General features: G+C 44.1%; 1 protein-coding gene across 3 annotated transcripts in view; it reads left to right on the forward strand.

Annotated features, from left to right (window-relative positions):
- Window positions 1–16,336, forward strand: part of LOC119971165 (1-phosphatidylinositol 4,5-bisphosphate phosphodiesterase beta-1) — a 983,652-nt gene that overhangs the window by 611,947 nt on the left and 355,369 nt on the right. For all 3 annotated transcript variants that reach the window (XM_038806377.1, XM_038806362.1, XM_038806370.1), the window contains 2 exons: window positions 6,375–6,428; window positions 10,987–11,062. In XM_038806377.1, coding sequence (XP_038662305.1) covers window positions 6,375–6,428; window positions 10,987–11,062 — 130 coding nt within the window. The remainder of the gene's footprint in view (window positions 1–6,374; window positions 6,429–10,986; window positions 11,063–16,336) is intronic.

A 16,336-nucleotide genomic window follows, 5' to 3' on the forward strand; every position in this document is an offset into this window, starting at 1 on the left:
GTCAGCATGGTTTTGTGAAGGGTAGGTCATGCCTCACAAACCTTATCGAGTTCTTTGAGAAGGTGACTGAACAGGTAGACGAGGGTAGAGCAGTTGATGTGGTGTATATGGATTTCAGTAAAGCGTTTGATAAGGTTCCCCACGGTCGGCTATTGCAGAAAATACGGAGGCTGGGGATTGAGGGTGATTTAGAGATGTGGATCAGAAATTGGCTAGTTGAAAGAAGACAGAGAGTGGTAGTTGATGGGAAATGTTCAGAATGGAGTTCAGTTACGAGTGGCGTACCACAAGGATCTGTTCTGGGGCCGTTGCTGTTTGTCATTTTTATAAATGACCTAGAGGAGGGCGCAGAAGGATGGGTGAGTAAATTTGCAGACGACACTAAAGTCGGTGGAGTTGTAGACAGTGCGGAAGGATGTTGCAGGTTACAGAGGGACATAGATAAGCTGCAGAGCTGGGCTGAGAGGTGGCAAATGGAGTTTAATGTGGAGAAGTGTGAGGTGATTCACTTTGGAAAGAATAACAGGAATGCGGAATATTTGGCTAATGGTAAAATTCTTGGTAGTGTGGATGAGCAGAGGGATCTCGGTGTCCATGTACATAGATCCCTGAAAGTTGCCACCCAGGTTGATAGGGTTGTGAAGAAGGCCTATGGTGTGTTGGCCTTTATTGGTAGAGGGATTGAGTTCCGGAGCCATGAGGTCATGATGCAGCTGTACCAAACTCTGGTACGGCCGTATTTGGAGTATTGCGTACAGTTCTGGTCGCCTCATTATAGGAAGGACGTGGAAGCTTTGGAACGGGTGCAGAGGAGATTTACCAGGATGTTGCCTGGTATGGAGGGAAAATCTTATGAGGAAAGGCTGATGGACTTGAGGTTGTTTTCGTTAGAGAGAAGAAGGTTAAGAGGTGACTTAATAGAGGCATACAAAATGATCAGAGGGTTAGATAGGGTGGACAGCGAGAGCCTTCTCCCGCGGATGGAGGTGGCTAGCACGAGGGGACATAGCCTTAAATTGAGGGGTAATAGATATAGGACAGAGGTCAGAGGTGGGTTTTTTACGCAAAGAGTGGTGAGGCCGTGGAATGCCCTACCTGCAACAGTAGTGAACTCGCCAACATTGAGGGCATTTAAAAATTTATTGGATAAGCATATGGATGATAAGGGCATAGTGTAGGTTAGATGGCCTTTAGTTTTTTTTTTCCATGTCGGTGCAATATCGAGGGCCGAAGGGCCTGTACTGCGCTGTATCGTTCTATGTTCTATGAGTGTGTGAGGTGTGGGCAGGGGCCAGTGAATCACATGCACATGTTTTGGGGTTGTGAAAAATTGGGAAGATTCTGGGCAGGAGTGTTCGTGGTCTTAGCCAGGATAGTGGAGGAAGAAGTGGACCCGGACCCTTTGGTGGCGATATTTGGGGTTTCAGAGAAGCTGGAGGGGACTGCATAGTTAATTGTTGGGAAGTATGTTTCATAAGACCACAAGACATAGGAGAAGAATTAGACCACTCGGCCCATCGAGTCTGCTCCGCATTCAATCATGGCTGATCTCCTGGGTGGTTTATTCTCTGTAACCTGTTCTGGTACATGTTTGCAATTAAGTGCATTTTTTTCTAAAAAGTGTGTTAATCTTCCAGTTTTGTTACATTGCATGAACATCATTTTCTTGGCTGACAGCTGGGTTGTGATGCAGAGCGATGCGCGGGTTCAATTCACGTACCGATTGAGGTTATTCACGAAAGCCTCACTGTTTCCACTTTTCCCCTCATCTGAGGAGTGGTAACTCAGGTTAAATTATCACCGGTAAGCTCTTTCTCTGGGGAAAAAAGGGGGGAGAGCAGCTCATATTTCACCCATTTTCAACAATTAAAATGATAATTCTTAAAACTAATATTTCTGTTACCATAACATTTCAAAACACATAAACATGAACTAGGTATTCACAATATATTAAATAACAACTCCTTTGACCCATAGAAGAACCATAGAATCCTCACAGTGCAGAAAGAGGCCATTCAGCCCATCGAGCCTGCACAGCCCTTCCCACCCCATCCTATTCCCGGAGCCTAACCTTCACATCCCTGGACACTAAGAAACAATATGGCATGGCCTTTCCACCTAACCTATCTCTGGACAGTGGGAGGAAACCGGAGTCCCTGGAGGAGATCCATACAGACGGGGAGAAAGTGTAAACTCCACACAACAGTCACCCAAGGCTGGAATTGAACCCAGATCCCTGGCTTTGTGAGACGGCAGTGCTAATCATTGTTCCGTTGTGCCATCCTGAATTAGAGCTGAAAACAATGAGTCTATGTCTTGCTTTATTTAATATCTGCCACCCATAATATACACAGATTAGCAAAGTGAGTAAAAACAAATTTACCCCTTCCCTGCATAGTTTGGGAGAGCTTCTATTGTCAGCTTTTACCCCATTTTTAGTATTCAACTATACTGCAGGAAAACTGTGGCCTTGAAGCAATAGTTGAAATCGCTGACTTAATATTGCAATCCCATCAGAGGTTCTCGACGCTGATTAATAAATTTATTCTTGACAACATGCATGCCGATTGACATTGACAGTTATAATTAGCCCTGTTATAGACTGCTGTGATAATATTTCATTATAATTTGAAATAAAAGTAACTGGAATGAAAATATTATGGGATACGTGTCACACAATCTCTTTGCGTTTGTGTGCCTGCTGTGGTGCAAACAGTGATTGTAGATTCAACGCTTAAGTCATATTTTAGTCATCTCCTTTCATATGTAACACCATTGAATTTGCAATCATTTCACTTTAAATTTAACCAGCTAGACCCTTAATAAAACTCCAGCTTGGAGTATTTTTTCCCAGAAATTAGTTCTCATTTAATTTTGCAGGTTGATTACTACCTTGCTGTACTCTTAAGTGTCTCAAATGCTCCAGTCACCTTCTAGATTATTGAAGCAGCTGGTTTTGTAGTTCCTCCTGAACCTTGCAGTAAATGTGTGCTGCCATTATCTATTCCCATGCAATGCAAAGTCAGCTCCTGCAAGCTCAGGCTGTTTAAATATGCCAATAAACAATTCTGGCTGCCATAACTACCGCTGTTGCGATCTTATGTGCCACATTTTTAAACGGAAGGGGACATTGGGTTATCATTCAAAGCTGCAATATGATGCAAGCCATATTTCACACCCAGACCTCCAAGAGCTATTATGAAAATGCTGAATCATTATCATTAGAAATCTGCATACAGCACATTGTGAGCCGCATGCACAAGACACTGAATATATCCAATGCACTTGGCAGATAGAAATAATAATAATAATAAATTGCAGTTATTTGACAAACTATCATACTTTTAATGTTAAACAAAAGGATAAGTTGATGTGAGATTGGCCCAGAGTTTGTAGATAGTGACAAAAGAACAGTCCGTACCGTTCACCTCACTGCAAATTGTCTACTAGATTTGTGCAGTGAAATGAGCCATTTGATCTCATCCAGTGTCTGATCCAGCATGGTGCTCTCTACAGGGCATCTGCGAACAACCACGAGTCTCTCATCAATCAGGTTGGAAAATCATCACTGAGGCCGTGGAGTCTAAAGCACCGGCTTTGGGCACGATTTAACGGAAATGAAACTGAGGTTCATTTTAGGCGCGTTTAGCTGGGTGTTTCCCGGCGCTTGCAGCTCCAAGAATGACCTTGCGATTAAACAGGACTCTGCTTAATTTCTGGGCTTCAGCAAGGAACATTCCCCACCCCCCCCCCCCCCCCCCCTCTCCCCCTGAGGCTGCACTTAGACTAATTTCCTACTCTGGACCCACCACCGCCGCCTGCGGAGCCCCTAACACCCAAACTAATTAATTAGGAGGCCCTCAAACCTCCCGTACCACATCTCATGAGGGAATGGCAACCCCTGGGCCTACTCTCTGGCCCTGACAAGATGCCACCTGGGCATTGCCAGGGTGGAACCCAGGTGGCACTTCCAGGGTGCCAGGCTGGCAGTGAAATGGACCCCAGGTGGTATTGAGGTGCCAGGGGTACCAGCCTGCCTGAGTCCCCTGATTGCCAAGGGGCGGGGGGGGGGGGGGGGGGGGGGTGGGGGCGATTGCAGGGGAGACCCCCCCCCCCAAAGTGCTGGTATGCCTGCTCCACGTTTATGAAAACCAGGGACCCACTCGGGGTCTCCGAGGCGGGTTAACTCCGGCGTGAACATATATAAGTGTGCTTAACTGCACACTTAAATATGCAAATCTGAATTTTAAAATAACGTTCCGATATCCTCCTGCACTGAGGATTTCCGGCAAGTGGAAACGGGAATAAGTGCGGCCTAGTCGGAGCTTTCTCCGCCGAGGCCCCGAACAGAACCAAAGTCCCGATAGGTAGCGTGGCATTTCTTGACACTGAGCGCTGGGAAACACCCGGCTAAACACATTTGTTACGGGTCTCTGTTCCGATTCAGTTAGATTGCACCCCTAGAACAGTTAATTGAGTGTGCAGCAAGGTGACATATTGAATATACAGTAATAAAGGGCTGTACATGACTATTTGTCACAATAATATTATTTAAAAGGTGTGGAACTTAGAATCATAGAATTTACAGTGCAGAAGGAGGCCATTTGGCCCATCGAGTCTGCACTGGCCCTTGGAAAGAGCACCCTACTCAAGCCCACATCCCCACCCTATCCCCATAACCCAACCCAACATTAAGGGCAATTTTGGACACTAAGGACAATTTAGCATGGCCAATCCACCTAACCTGCACATCTTTGGACTGTGGGAGGAAACCAGAGCACCTGGAGGAAACCCACGCGCACACGGGGAGGATGTGCAGACTCCGCACAGACAGTGACCCAGCAAGGAATCAAACCTGGGACCCTGAGCTGTGAAGCAATTGTGCTAACCACTATGCTACTGTGCTGCCCTTGTAGGTGTTGTTATCCTACAACAACTTGTAGGTGTTGTTATCCAGAAAGACATGGGTGCACTCATGCAAGGAATACAAAGTTAGCATTCAGGCACAGCAAGTAGTTAAGAAAGTAATCTCCATGTTAGCCTATTGCAAGGCAATCCATCGAACCTGCACAACCTTGGACTTTGGGAGGAAACCGGAGCACCCAGAGGAAAACTATGCAGACACGGGGAAAATGTACAAACTGCGCCGTCACCCAAAGCTGGAAATGAACCCGGGTCCCTGCTGCTGAGAGGCAGCAGTGCTAACCACTGTGCAACAGTGTGTCACTCAAAAAGTTATGAATCTTTGGAATTATCTACGCCAGTGGGTTGTAGATGTGCCATCGTTGAATATATTTAATGCTGAGAAGATCTTTGTTTTCTCAGGGAATCGAGGGAAATGGCGACTGGGTGGGAATGTGGCGTTGACACCCAAAGTCAATCATGATCATGTTGAATTGCAGAGCAGACTTGATGAGCTTTTTGGTCTACCCCTGCTCCTATTTCTTATGTTGTTATGTTCTAAGTCAGTGGAGGTTCAGGAAATAAAATAAGGTACAGTCACCAGCATTGCAACCCCAGCAGGAAAACCTGAATAGAAAAGTTCAAAATCGGTGAGCTGTCTAAAATACAATTTATGAAGATAATTAAGAGGGTGTTCAAGTCTGTTGCATTCATGTGATACGTTTCAGCTCTGCTCTTTCGACCTCCTGAACATTTAGATTGTGACAGAGCCTTATTATTTACCTATGATTGTTATGTTCTGGGTTATGCATGCTCCTATGTGAGTCACAAAGCGAGACCAATTGCTCGGTGAAGCAGCTAGTTCTGATATTAATTCAATAAAGATCCATCTAGTGCGCAGACTGTGCAATTGTCTTCCTATACATATTTAAATAGCTGCTGTGTCCCTGAGAGCCAGCAAACACTGAACAAATTCAGCAGTGAACTGAGCCAGAGGGATTCTTATTGTAAATAAGGATCTTTGTAATGAGGTCAGATTCTATTTCATTTATCAGATGAGCGAGAAAGGTAAAAACTATTTTCTAACAGCAATATTCCAAATATATGTGTGCGTTTCTATATATTATATTTGCACATGTACTGTATGCATTTGAGTGCCCAAACCTGAATTTGTGTGTGTGATATATCTGTGCTATCATATATATATATATATATATATATATGAATTCAGTGCAAGTTTATACAGGCAAATGTTCCCAAGAGCCCTATCTATAAATCATAGCACACTTTATTATTTGCACAGAAAACGGGAAGAAGTGGCAAATGCAACATTAATTCATTCCATGTCATTTTTGGAACTGCACTAGGTTTTGTTTGGATTTTTCAAATATATGTTTCAAAGAAATGTTTGGCATGGAAAGTAAGCAAGAAATGTGTCCATCCTATTGATTAAATATTGTCCTGTTTTATAGGTACACCAAGCTCAAACTTCAGACAAACCAGGATGCCCGGATTCCCGTGAAAAAGTATGTGCTCCCACATTATCATCTGACTGCTTCATGATCAAATTATCTCCATCTACGTTGTTGTGGCAGAGGCCTGAAAATATATTCCATGGTTTCTGCCAATGGCTCAGTTGTTAAGTGTGAATCTGAACCGGGGGGGGGCATAAGATCCGGAGTGCACCAGACTACTGCATATAGTTCTGGTCAAATGGCAGGAGAGATGTGATCACACTCGAGAGGATAGGAGGAGACTCACGAGGATGTCAATTGGAATGGAAAGTTGTCGGAAAGTTTGGATCGGTGGGACTGTTTTCCGTGGCGCAGAGGAGGCTGTGGGGAGATTTAATTGAGGTGCACAAAATTATGAGAGACTTAGATAGGATCAGCCAATTTCCGTTAGCAGAGAGGTCAATAAGCGGGGGCAGAGAATTAAAGTAATTGGTAGAAGAATTAGAGGGGAATCTGAGAAGTAAATTTTCACACAGATTAAATGGGGATTTGGGATTCTCAGCCTGAAAGGTTGTTGGACACAGAAACCCTCATCACAATTGAAACAAAAACATTTGGATCTGCACTTGAGGTACTGTAGCCAACTGGGCTATTAGTCAAGATCTGGATGGTAGGTTTGGGTGTGATAGCCCTTTTCTGCCTGGCACCAACTTGTTGAGCTGAATGGCCTCCTTCTGTGCTGTAATTTCTTTTCTATATTTCAATGTGAAGTTGTTGGTTTGTGCGGCATCAGACTATCTCAACTAGGGGAACTGGGTGACAGCATCACACTCAGCCTCACAATCTCAGGCCTGGAAAAGCAAGGAATTTGCTATTGTTCCTGCTTCCAGTTGTCATTCAAAGATTCCTGTTGGGTGTGAACTTCGGGCAGAGACAGGGCCAGGTTTCTTTGAGCAACTAGTTTGGTGGATTAGCCTCCTGGCATTCACTGGCTAGGCCTATGCATGAGGAATTGGGGAGATAGCAGCATTGTGACAACGTCACTGGACTAGTAACGCAGAGGCCCAGTGTTACTCTGAGGGCATAGCTTCAAATCCCACCATGGCAGCTGGTGGTATACAAATTTGGTTAATAAATCTGCAGTATAAAGCTAGTCACGGTTATCTAGAAGTTATCATTGAATTCATCTGGTTCACTAAGGAAATCTGCCATCCTTGCCTGGTCTGCCCTACAATGGGACCCACAGCAATGCTGCCCTCTGACGTGGCCTACCAAGGCACTCCATTCAAAGGCGGAGGCAACCAGGGATGGGCAACAAATGCTGGATTTGCCAGTGAAGCCTGAATCCCATGAACAATAAAGGAAAATAAATTGCTGCTTGGACAAGGTACTAGAGAATATTGTGATCACATCCTGGCAAAAACTTGCATCGACAAGAGAGATGGAAATAAATTTGATGGGGAAGCAATATTGTATTCAGAAAATTTGTAGCATGTTAAACAAGTGATAATATGATAATCATAAATGTAAGCAAAATAACCAATTTTCTGGTTTAAAAAATTGTGTCCTCCAGATATTATTTCATTTCCATCTTTTTTTAACGTTACTTAGAAACAAAATATCCCAAGCCTTGGGAGGCCGGTAATATACATTTAGGCCATCCTCCAATAAAGAACATTTTTTCCCCTCAGAGGTTTGTGTACTTTGGAATTCTCCTCCTCAAAAGGTGGTTGAGGCAGAGTCATTGAGTATCTTTAAGGCAGAGTTGATCGATTTCTGATAGGTAAGAGGATGATAGGTTATCAAGGCGGAAGGTGGGAATGTGGAGCAAAGGTTAAAATTAGATCAAAGAACAAAGAAAATTACAGCACAGGAACAGGCCTTTTGGCCCTCCCAGCCTGCGCGATCCAGATCCTTTATCTAAACCTGTCGCCTATTTTCCAAGGATCTATTTCCCTCTGTTCCCCATCCATTCATATATCTGTCCAGATGCAGCTTAAATGATGCTATCGTGCCCGCCTCTACCACCTCCGCTGGCAAAGCGTTCCAGGCACCCACCACCCTCTGCGTACAAAACGTTCCACGCACAACTCCCTTAAACTTTCCCCCTCTCACCTTGAAATCGTGACCCCTTGTAATTGAAACCCCCACTCTTGGAAATGCTTGTTGCTATCCACCCTGTCCATACCTTTCATAATTTTGTAGACCTCAATCAGGTCCCCCCTCAACCTCCGTCTTTCCAACGAAAACAATCCTAATCTACTCAGCCTTTCTTCATAGCTAGCACCCTCCATACCAGGCAACATCATGGTGAACCACCTTTGCACCCTTTCTAAAGCATCCACATCCTTCTGGTAATGTGGCGACCAGAACTGCGTGCAGTATTCCAAATGTGGCCTAACCAAAGTCCTATACAACTGTAACATGACCTGCCGACTCTTGTACTCAACACCCCGTCCGATGAAGGCAAGCGTGCTGTATGCCTTCTTGACCACTCTATCGACCTGTGTTGCCACCTTCAGGATACAATGGACCTGAACCCCCAGATCTCTCTGTCCATCAATTTTCCCCAGGACTCTTCCATTGACCATATAGTCCGCTCTTGGATCGCATTTCCCTGGATTGAACTCCATCTGCCATTTCTCTGCCCAACTCTCCAATCTATCTATATATTGCTGTATTCCCTGACAGTCCCCCTCGCTATCTGCAACTCCACCAATCTTAGTATCATCTGCAAACTTGATAATCAGACCGCCTATACCTTCGTCCAGATCATTTATGTATATCACAAACAACAGTGGTCCGAGCACGGATCCCTGTGGGACACCACTAGTCACCTTTCTCCATTTTGAGACACTCCCTTCCACCACTACTCTCTGTCTCCTGTTGCCCAGCCAGTTCTTTATCCATCTAGCTAGTACACCCTGAACCCCATACGACTTCACTTTTTCCATCAACCTGCCATGAGAAACTTTATCAAACGCCTTACTGAAGTCCATGTATATGATATCTACAGCCCTTCCCTCATCAATTAACATTGTCACTTCCTCAAAGATCGGTCATGATTTTCTTGAATGGGGGAGCAGACTTGAAGAGCCTGCTCCTAATTCCTAAGATCATGGGTGGGATTCTCCGTTGCCCGAATTGGGTGGAGAATGGTCTCTGATGCCCAAATTGGGGAGGACGCCAGTCAGCTATGTTCTGCCCCCACGGAAGTGGCGCAGTTGCATTGCGCGCCGCACACCACTGCAATGGCATTGGTGCGTCAACAGAAGGCCCTCCCGCGATATTCCGCCCCGATGGGTCGAGTTTCTGAACGCGGTTGACGTGTGGTCTCAGCGGTCGGGAACCCAGTGTGGAGGTTGCGGGCTGTGTCCAGGATCTGTGCTGCTGGCCGAGGGGGGGCTTCCACGAGGGCTGGGGGAACTGGGAGGTGGCCAAGGTGTGGCCTGTGGTGTCGCAAATGGCAAGTTGGGTCCGTGCACAGCCGGCACCATGTTGTACGGCACGACCGCTGTAGATCATCGCCATGCGCATGCGCGGCCTTGGACCCGGCCATTTTCCGGCTGATTTAGGCAGGAGAACTGGGAGTTTCACCCAGCGCCACTGCTAGCCCCTCACTGGTCCCGAATTGATGAGGGTTCAGCGCCAATTTTGGCGTTGTAAAACGCCCGCGGATTCTCCGTTTGAGCCGGCACTTAGCCGCTGAAACAGAGAATCCAGTCAGTCCCACATGTCTGTTATTGTGTAGCTAGATGCTAGGAGGTTCTAGAGTAGTGTACATTCTATTTCATTTTGTTGATCCCTGGGCAGTACTTGGTTGCTATTTGTCAGCCAACTGAGGTTGTCAACATAAAAGTAAGCAATTGCTTAAATGTTGATGTCCATGCCTCAAATGTTCTCCCATTTTGAAACTATTTCTTGGCAACCTCATCTTTGCATTTTGTCATTAAAATTCTAAATCTATGCATTTGCACTCAAACTGTCACTATCCATATAGTAGCAGATCGGAGTTGAATAGCAATGGCGAATTGAACAGGCTAGAGTTTGTTTTGTAGCCTTTGGTGAACATTTATGAATACAATATTTATTCTGTGGAATAAGTAAATTAGGTGGATTTGACAAACAATAGATTGTATATGAGATGAGTCACAAGGCATTTTCTCTTACTTTGTTCTTTAATTTATTCAGTAATGGGATGTGGGCATGGTTGGCTGGGCCAGTATTAATTGCCCTTGAACTGATTAGCTTGCGAGGGCCATTTCAGAGGGCATTTTAAGAGTCAAGATTATTGCTGTGAGTCTGGAGTCACATGTAGGTCAGACCAGGTAAGTATGGTAGATTTCCTTCCCGAAAGAGACATTAGTGAACCACGTGAGTTTTTACAACAATCGACAATGGTTTCATGGGCATCGTCAGACTTTTAGTTCCAGACATTTTTTATTGAGTTTAAATGTCAACATCTGCCATGGCGGGATTCGTGCCTCTGTTCCCAAGGATTCCTCTGGATCTGGATTACTCGTACAGCGACAGAAGCACTACACCACCACCTCCCTGCTATGAAATGCATTATTAACATGTCTAAATTTCAACAAATCTTGTTTATTCCTTAATTTTATTTTCTATGCAGCATTTTCCGGATGTTTTCTGCTGACCGAAAGCGTGTAGAAACTGCGTTAGACTCCTGTGGTCTTCCTTCGGGCAGGGTAAGCACCTTTAGCCATCAGTCTCATTTTGAGCTAAATATTGAAGGCATCTGGAGACCTATATATTTGTTCCAGCTAACCACTATAGGGAATTGATTAAAATGTTCATTATATCTTTTTTTTTTATTGAAGATTTTTCTGTTGCCTCTCATCAGTGGAAAGTTCTTTTTAATCTTGAAATCTTGGGCTGAATTTTACGATGAGCTTTGGGACCCCAATGTCTGGTTGAAAAGTGGATCCTCTACATTTACTGACAGCAGGATTGGCACAGCCATTTTACAACAGGCACCTCCTAATTGACTGCCTGCCAGCTTGCTATCCAATGAAGGATGTTTGGCGGGCTCCTAATGTTGCTGGTCTGCCTTTCTTGGTGATGGTCTCCTATTTATGCCATTGAGTCTCTGGCTCTGATGGCCCTTGTGGGCCACCGCGGATAGATCATTACCATGAAGCTTGCAGCTCCCCCTATGACGGGATGGGCCCTTTGGAAAAATGCCTGTGGTCCCCCGTTACAATGGGCCAGAATTGCCGTAGTTGGGCAAATCGGCTGCCCGCCATTGTGGAGTAGTCAGTTGATTCACCTCACAGGCCTCTGCTTGGAAATTTCCTGCCATTTTACCAGCATCCGTTCCTGCCACATGGGGGCCTGGGTAAATTCAACACCTTCTCTGAAATAGCAAGCCATCGTTGAGGAATACATTTTCTTCCGTGTCAATAGAGCTACAGACAAATTGCCTCACCAGGCAGACATAAATTAATCTTTTTTTTAGATATTATTCAGCATTCATTTAAAATTGAATTCCACTTGCATTAAGAAATCTGAAGTATACACTACAAAATGTTTTATTTAGCGTTGCCGAGTCTGAAGTATAGACTACAATTTTATTTAGTATTGCTCAGCAAAGAAACATTTTGCCAAAGCTTTTCATCTTGCACTCATTCGCAAGAATATCAATGGCAGTGGAAACAACAACTTTATGCTGCATGAGAAGATGATGCTGATTGTTTGGTAAGTGGACTCTGATTGGTAGAGGTGTTGCCATGGAGACCCACAATATGGTTTTCAATCAAAATAAAATTTCCATTTCTTTCCAGCTTTACAAACATGATACACCCAATTGCTAAACAAAAGTATAAATACCTTAATAATTATTGCTTTGCATTTAAAGGGAATCTCATAACTACAATGTGAACAAGTGAAGAGGGCACTCATAGAGCACATACCCCGTCAAGCTGTGTTAACCAATGTTATTATGATTATGTAGCTCTCCTGGAGGCTTTCCCCTGCCTGATTGATGCCTTGTAACTATAAAGCTGAAAAAATAAATTGTTTTATTCAGAACTTCCATCTCACTGGGAGGTTTCAGATCAATCCACATCCAACAACATGCTCTGAAAACTCAGCAAACATTTTGTGTGACATATACCACCACAGCAGCATTCTAAAACAATCAACAACATTCTGAATAAGAAAATTTGCAGAATCACAGAATAGTTATAATAATATAATCTTTATTGTCAGACGTCGGCTTACATTAACACTGCAATGAAGTTACTGTGAAAATACCTTAGTCGCCACATTCTGGCACCTGTTCGGGTACACAGAGTGAGAATTCTGAATGTCCAAATTACCTAACAGCACGTCATTCGGGACTTGTGGGAGGAAACTGGAGCACTCAGAGGAAACCCACGCAGACACGGAGAACGTGCAGACCCCGCAGGACCCAAGCTGCGAATCGAACCTGGGACCCTGGTGCTTTGAAGCAACAGTGTTGGTTCAATAGGGGGTCATTTGTTCTGTTGTGTTTGCAATGGCTCTTCAAATTAGTGTTATGACTTAGTGCCATTCTCCTGCCTTTTCTCCATAGCCCTCCAAATTGTTTCTATTTAAATCCTCATCTAATGCCCTCTTGAATGTCTCGATTGAACCTGCTTACACCTCACTTCCAGGCTGTGCATTCCATACTCAAACCACTTGCTGTGTGAAAAAGCTTTTTCTCACATCACATTGGCTTCTTTTCCATGTCACTTAGAATCTGTGCCCTCTCATTCTTCACCCTTTTCCGAGAGGGAACAATTACCCCCATGTACTCTATCCAGCGCTGTCATTATTTAAAATATCTCAATCAAACCCCCACATAGCCAAGGAAAACAGTTCCAACTTCTCCAAGCCCACGTTCAACATAACCTCCTTGCCCCTGTACTCTTTGTCCCTATTAATAAAACCCAAAATACTAAATGCTTTATTAACCGTTCTCTCCAGCTGTCCTGCCACCATTAATGAACTATGCACATATACACCCAGCTCCCTCTGCTCCTACACCCCTTTAAAAATGTTACCCCTTAATTTATATTACCTCTCCATATTCTTCCTACCAGAATGCATCACCTCACACTTCTCCGCATTGAATTTCATCTGCCACCTATCTTCCCACTTTGGCAACTTATCTTTGTTATTTTGAAGTTCTACTGTGTCTTCTTCACAGTTTACAATGCTACCAAGTTTTGCACCATCCACAAACTTTGAAATTATCCCCTGCACACCAAAATCAAAATCATTCATATATGTCAGGGCAACATGGTGGCGAAATGGTTAGCACTGCAGCCTCACAGCGCCAGGGACCAGGATTCGATTCCGACCTTGGTTACTGTGTGGCGTCTGCACGTTCTCCCCGTGTCTGCGCGGGTTTTCTCCGGGTGCTCTGGTTTCCTTCCACAGTCCAAGGATATGCAGGTTAGGTGGATTGGCCATGATAAATTATCCCTTACTGCCCTGATGGTAGGTGAAGTTACGGGGAAAGGGCGGAGGCATGGGACTAGCTAGGGTGCTCTGAGGGTTGGTGCAGACTCGATGGGCCAAATAGCCTCCTTCTGCACGGAAGGTATTCTATGATTCTAAGAGCAAGGGCCCCAATACTGACTCCTGGGGAACCCCACTACAAACCTTCCTCCAGCCTGAAAAATAGCCATTGACCATTACTCTCTGTTTCCTATTACTCCGCCAATTTTGTGTCCAGGTTGATGCTGTACCTTTTATTCCATGAGCTATAATGCTCACTAGTCTGTTGTGTGGCACCGTATTGAGTGCCGTTGAAAGTCCATGTGCACCACATCAACAACATTACCCTCATCAACCCTCTCTGTCACTTCAAAAAACTCCAGCAAGTTAGTAAAACAGGATTTTTCTCTAAGAAATCTGTGCTCACCCACATTTTTCCATGTGACTATTAATTCCATCCCGAATAATTGTTTCTGAAAGCTCCCCCACCACCAAAGTTAACCTGACTGGTTTGTAACTCCTGGGTTTATGCTTACAGTCTTTTTGAATAAGAACGTACGGCTGGCAATTCTCCAGACCTCTGACACCTCCCCAGAGTCCAGAGAAGACTAAAATGTTATGGCTAGCACCCTGAAATTTCTATTCCCACTTACATCCAAGGATATTGAAGGATCTCTCCACTCCTGATGCCATGTCATCTTATAGTACTGACAGTTTATCCAGTACTTCTCTTTATCAATTTTGAACCTTTCTAGTGACAGAGTTTCCTCCACTGTCACCATGACTTGGATAGCACCAGCTTCCTTGGTAAAAACAGATGCAAAATATTTATATAACACCTCAGCCATTCCCCAGCCTCCATGTGGAAATTCCCTTTTCAGTCCCTAATTGGCCCAACTGCTCCTTTTACAAACCTTTCACAATTAAAGGCATATAGAAGCCTTTGGGATTCCCTTTTATGTTGACTGCAGTCTTTTATCATCTTCCCTCTTCATTTCCCTTATTTGCCTTTTCATTCCCCTTCTGAAACTTCTGTATTTCAGGCTGGTTTACTGTTGTATCATTTACCTGATGCCTGTCATAAACACACTTTTTATAGAATCCCTAAATTGCAGACCCTCTGAAACAGCACCCTACCTCGGCCAATCCCCTACCCTATCCCCGTGACCCCACCTAACCTTGGGACACTAAGGGGCAATTTATCATGGCCAATCCACCTAACCCGCACATCTGTGGAATGTAGGCGGAAACCAGAGCACCAGGTGGAAACCCACGCAGACATGGGGAGATGGTGCAAACTCCACACAGACAATTATCCATGCCGGAATTGAACCTGGGTCCCTGGTGCTGTGAGGCAGCAATGCTAACCACTGGGACACCATGCTGCCCTTCTTCTTCATTATCTTGATTTCTATCTCCCTTTTCATCCCGGGTGCTCTGGAGTTGTTTTCCCGACCTTTTCCTTTTGAGTGAACATATCTTAACTGTGCCAGGTCCATTTATTTTTTGATGTTAAAAAGTCAATTTTCTTATCTCCCAATGTTAATGGATCAATTAAAAAAAATTCCCAGATCTGGACCCAGATCTGCACCTTCACCAAAACAAATCCGTTGCTTCTTGGGCCATACCCTATCTATGTATCCAGGTTTTTTAAAAATCTGTTCTTTAGTTTTTGAGATACAAACTGGCTAACAAACAAGGTCAAAAAAATGCCTTTACCCACGTTCAGTGGTACAGACTTTTAAAAAATCGGATCATTCAAAGAAACAATGTTTTTTTTTCCCTCTGTCCAATTCTATTTTATTTCATGTGTTGTTGTGCATTGAGTGATGTGGTTCTGAACAATTATCTAGCTCGGTGCGCTTGAGAGAGTTGAATCCATGGACGCTGCTGCAGTTGATGAGACCTACTGAAGCATCATTGAGTTTAACTTGCTGAATGTCAGGCCTCGTACGCCCACTAATTGTGCACAGAAAGGTAGTCATTTTGTTGCAATTATTGGAGCGGGGACCAACTTTGAACAGGTGGCGCATGAGTTAACACACAGACGCAGTATACACTTTTGTGTTTCTCCTTGATTACTTGATCCCAAGAGCATTAATGAAAAATAAATATGTATCACTTTCACTTTATTGCATTTGAAACCCCTGTCAATACATGGGAGATGCAGGAAATGTTCGAAAGGTGAGAAGAAACCTTCCAAAAATAGTAAAGTGGAGATTTTTAGTGCAGCATGTGTTAGGCTAATTATCTTCAGGTTAGGTCCTGTGGAGGAGAAAAGCAGCTATAGCAAGGCAATGTAGCCTGGGAGGTTAAAGACTATTGATGGTAAAATTTATGAAGTTTATAAAAATTAATTCTTGGGATGGAGATGTTTCTGACCAGGCTGATTTTTATTGTCCATCTCCCTTGTTGCCTTAAGATCATGGTGAGACTTTCTGAACTGTTACATTCCCTGTGGTGAGGGTTCTCCCTCAAGGCTTTTGGGTCAGTAG

The sequence above is a fragment of the Scyliorhinus canicula genome, chromosome 1, assembly GCF_902713615.1.
Source record: "Scyliorhinus canicula chromosome 1, sScyCan1.1, whole genome shotgun sequence".
Classification (NCBI taxonomy): domain Eukaryota; kingdom Metazoa; phylum Chordata; class Chondrichthyes; order Carcharhiniformes; family Scyliorhinidae; genus Scyliorhinus; species Scyliorhinus canicula.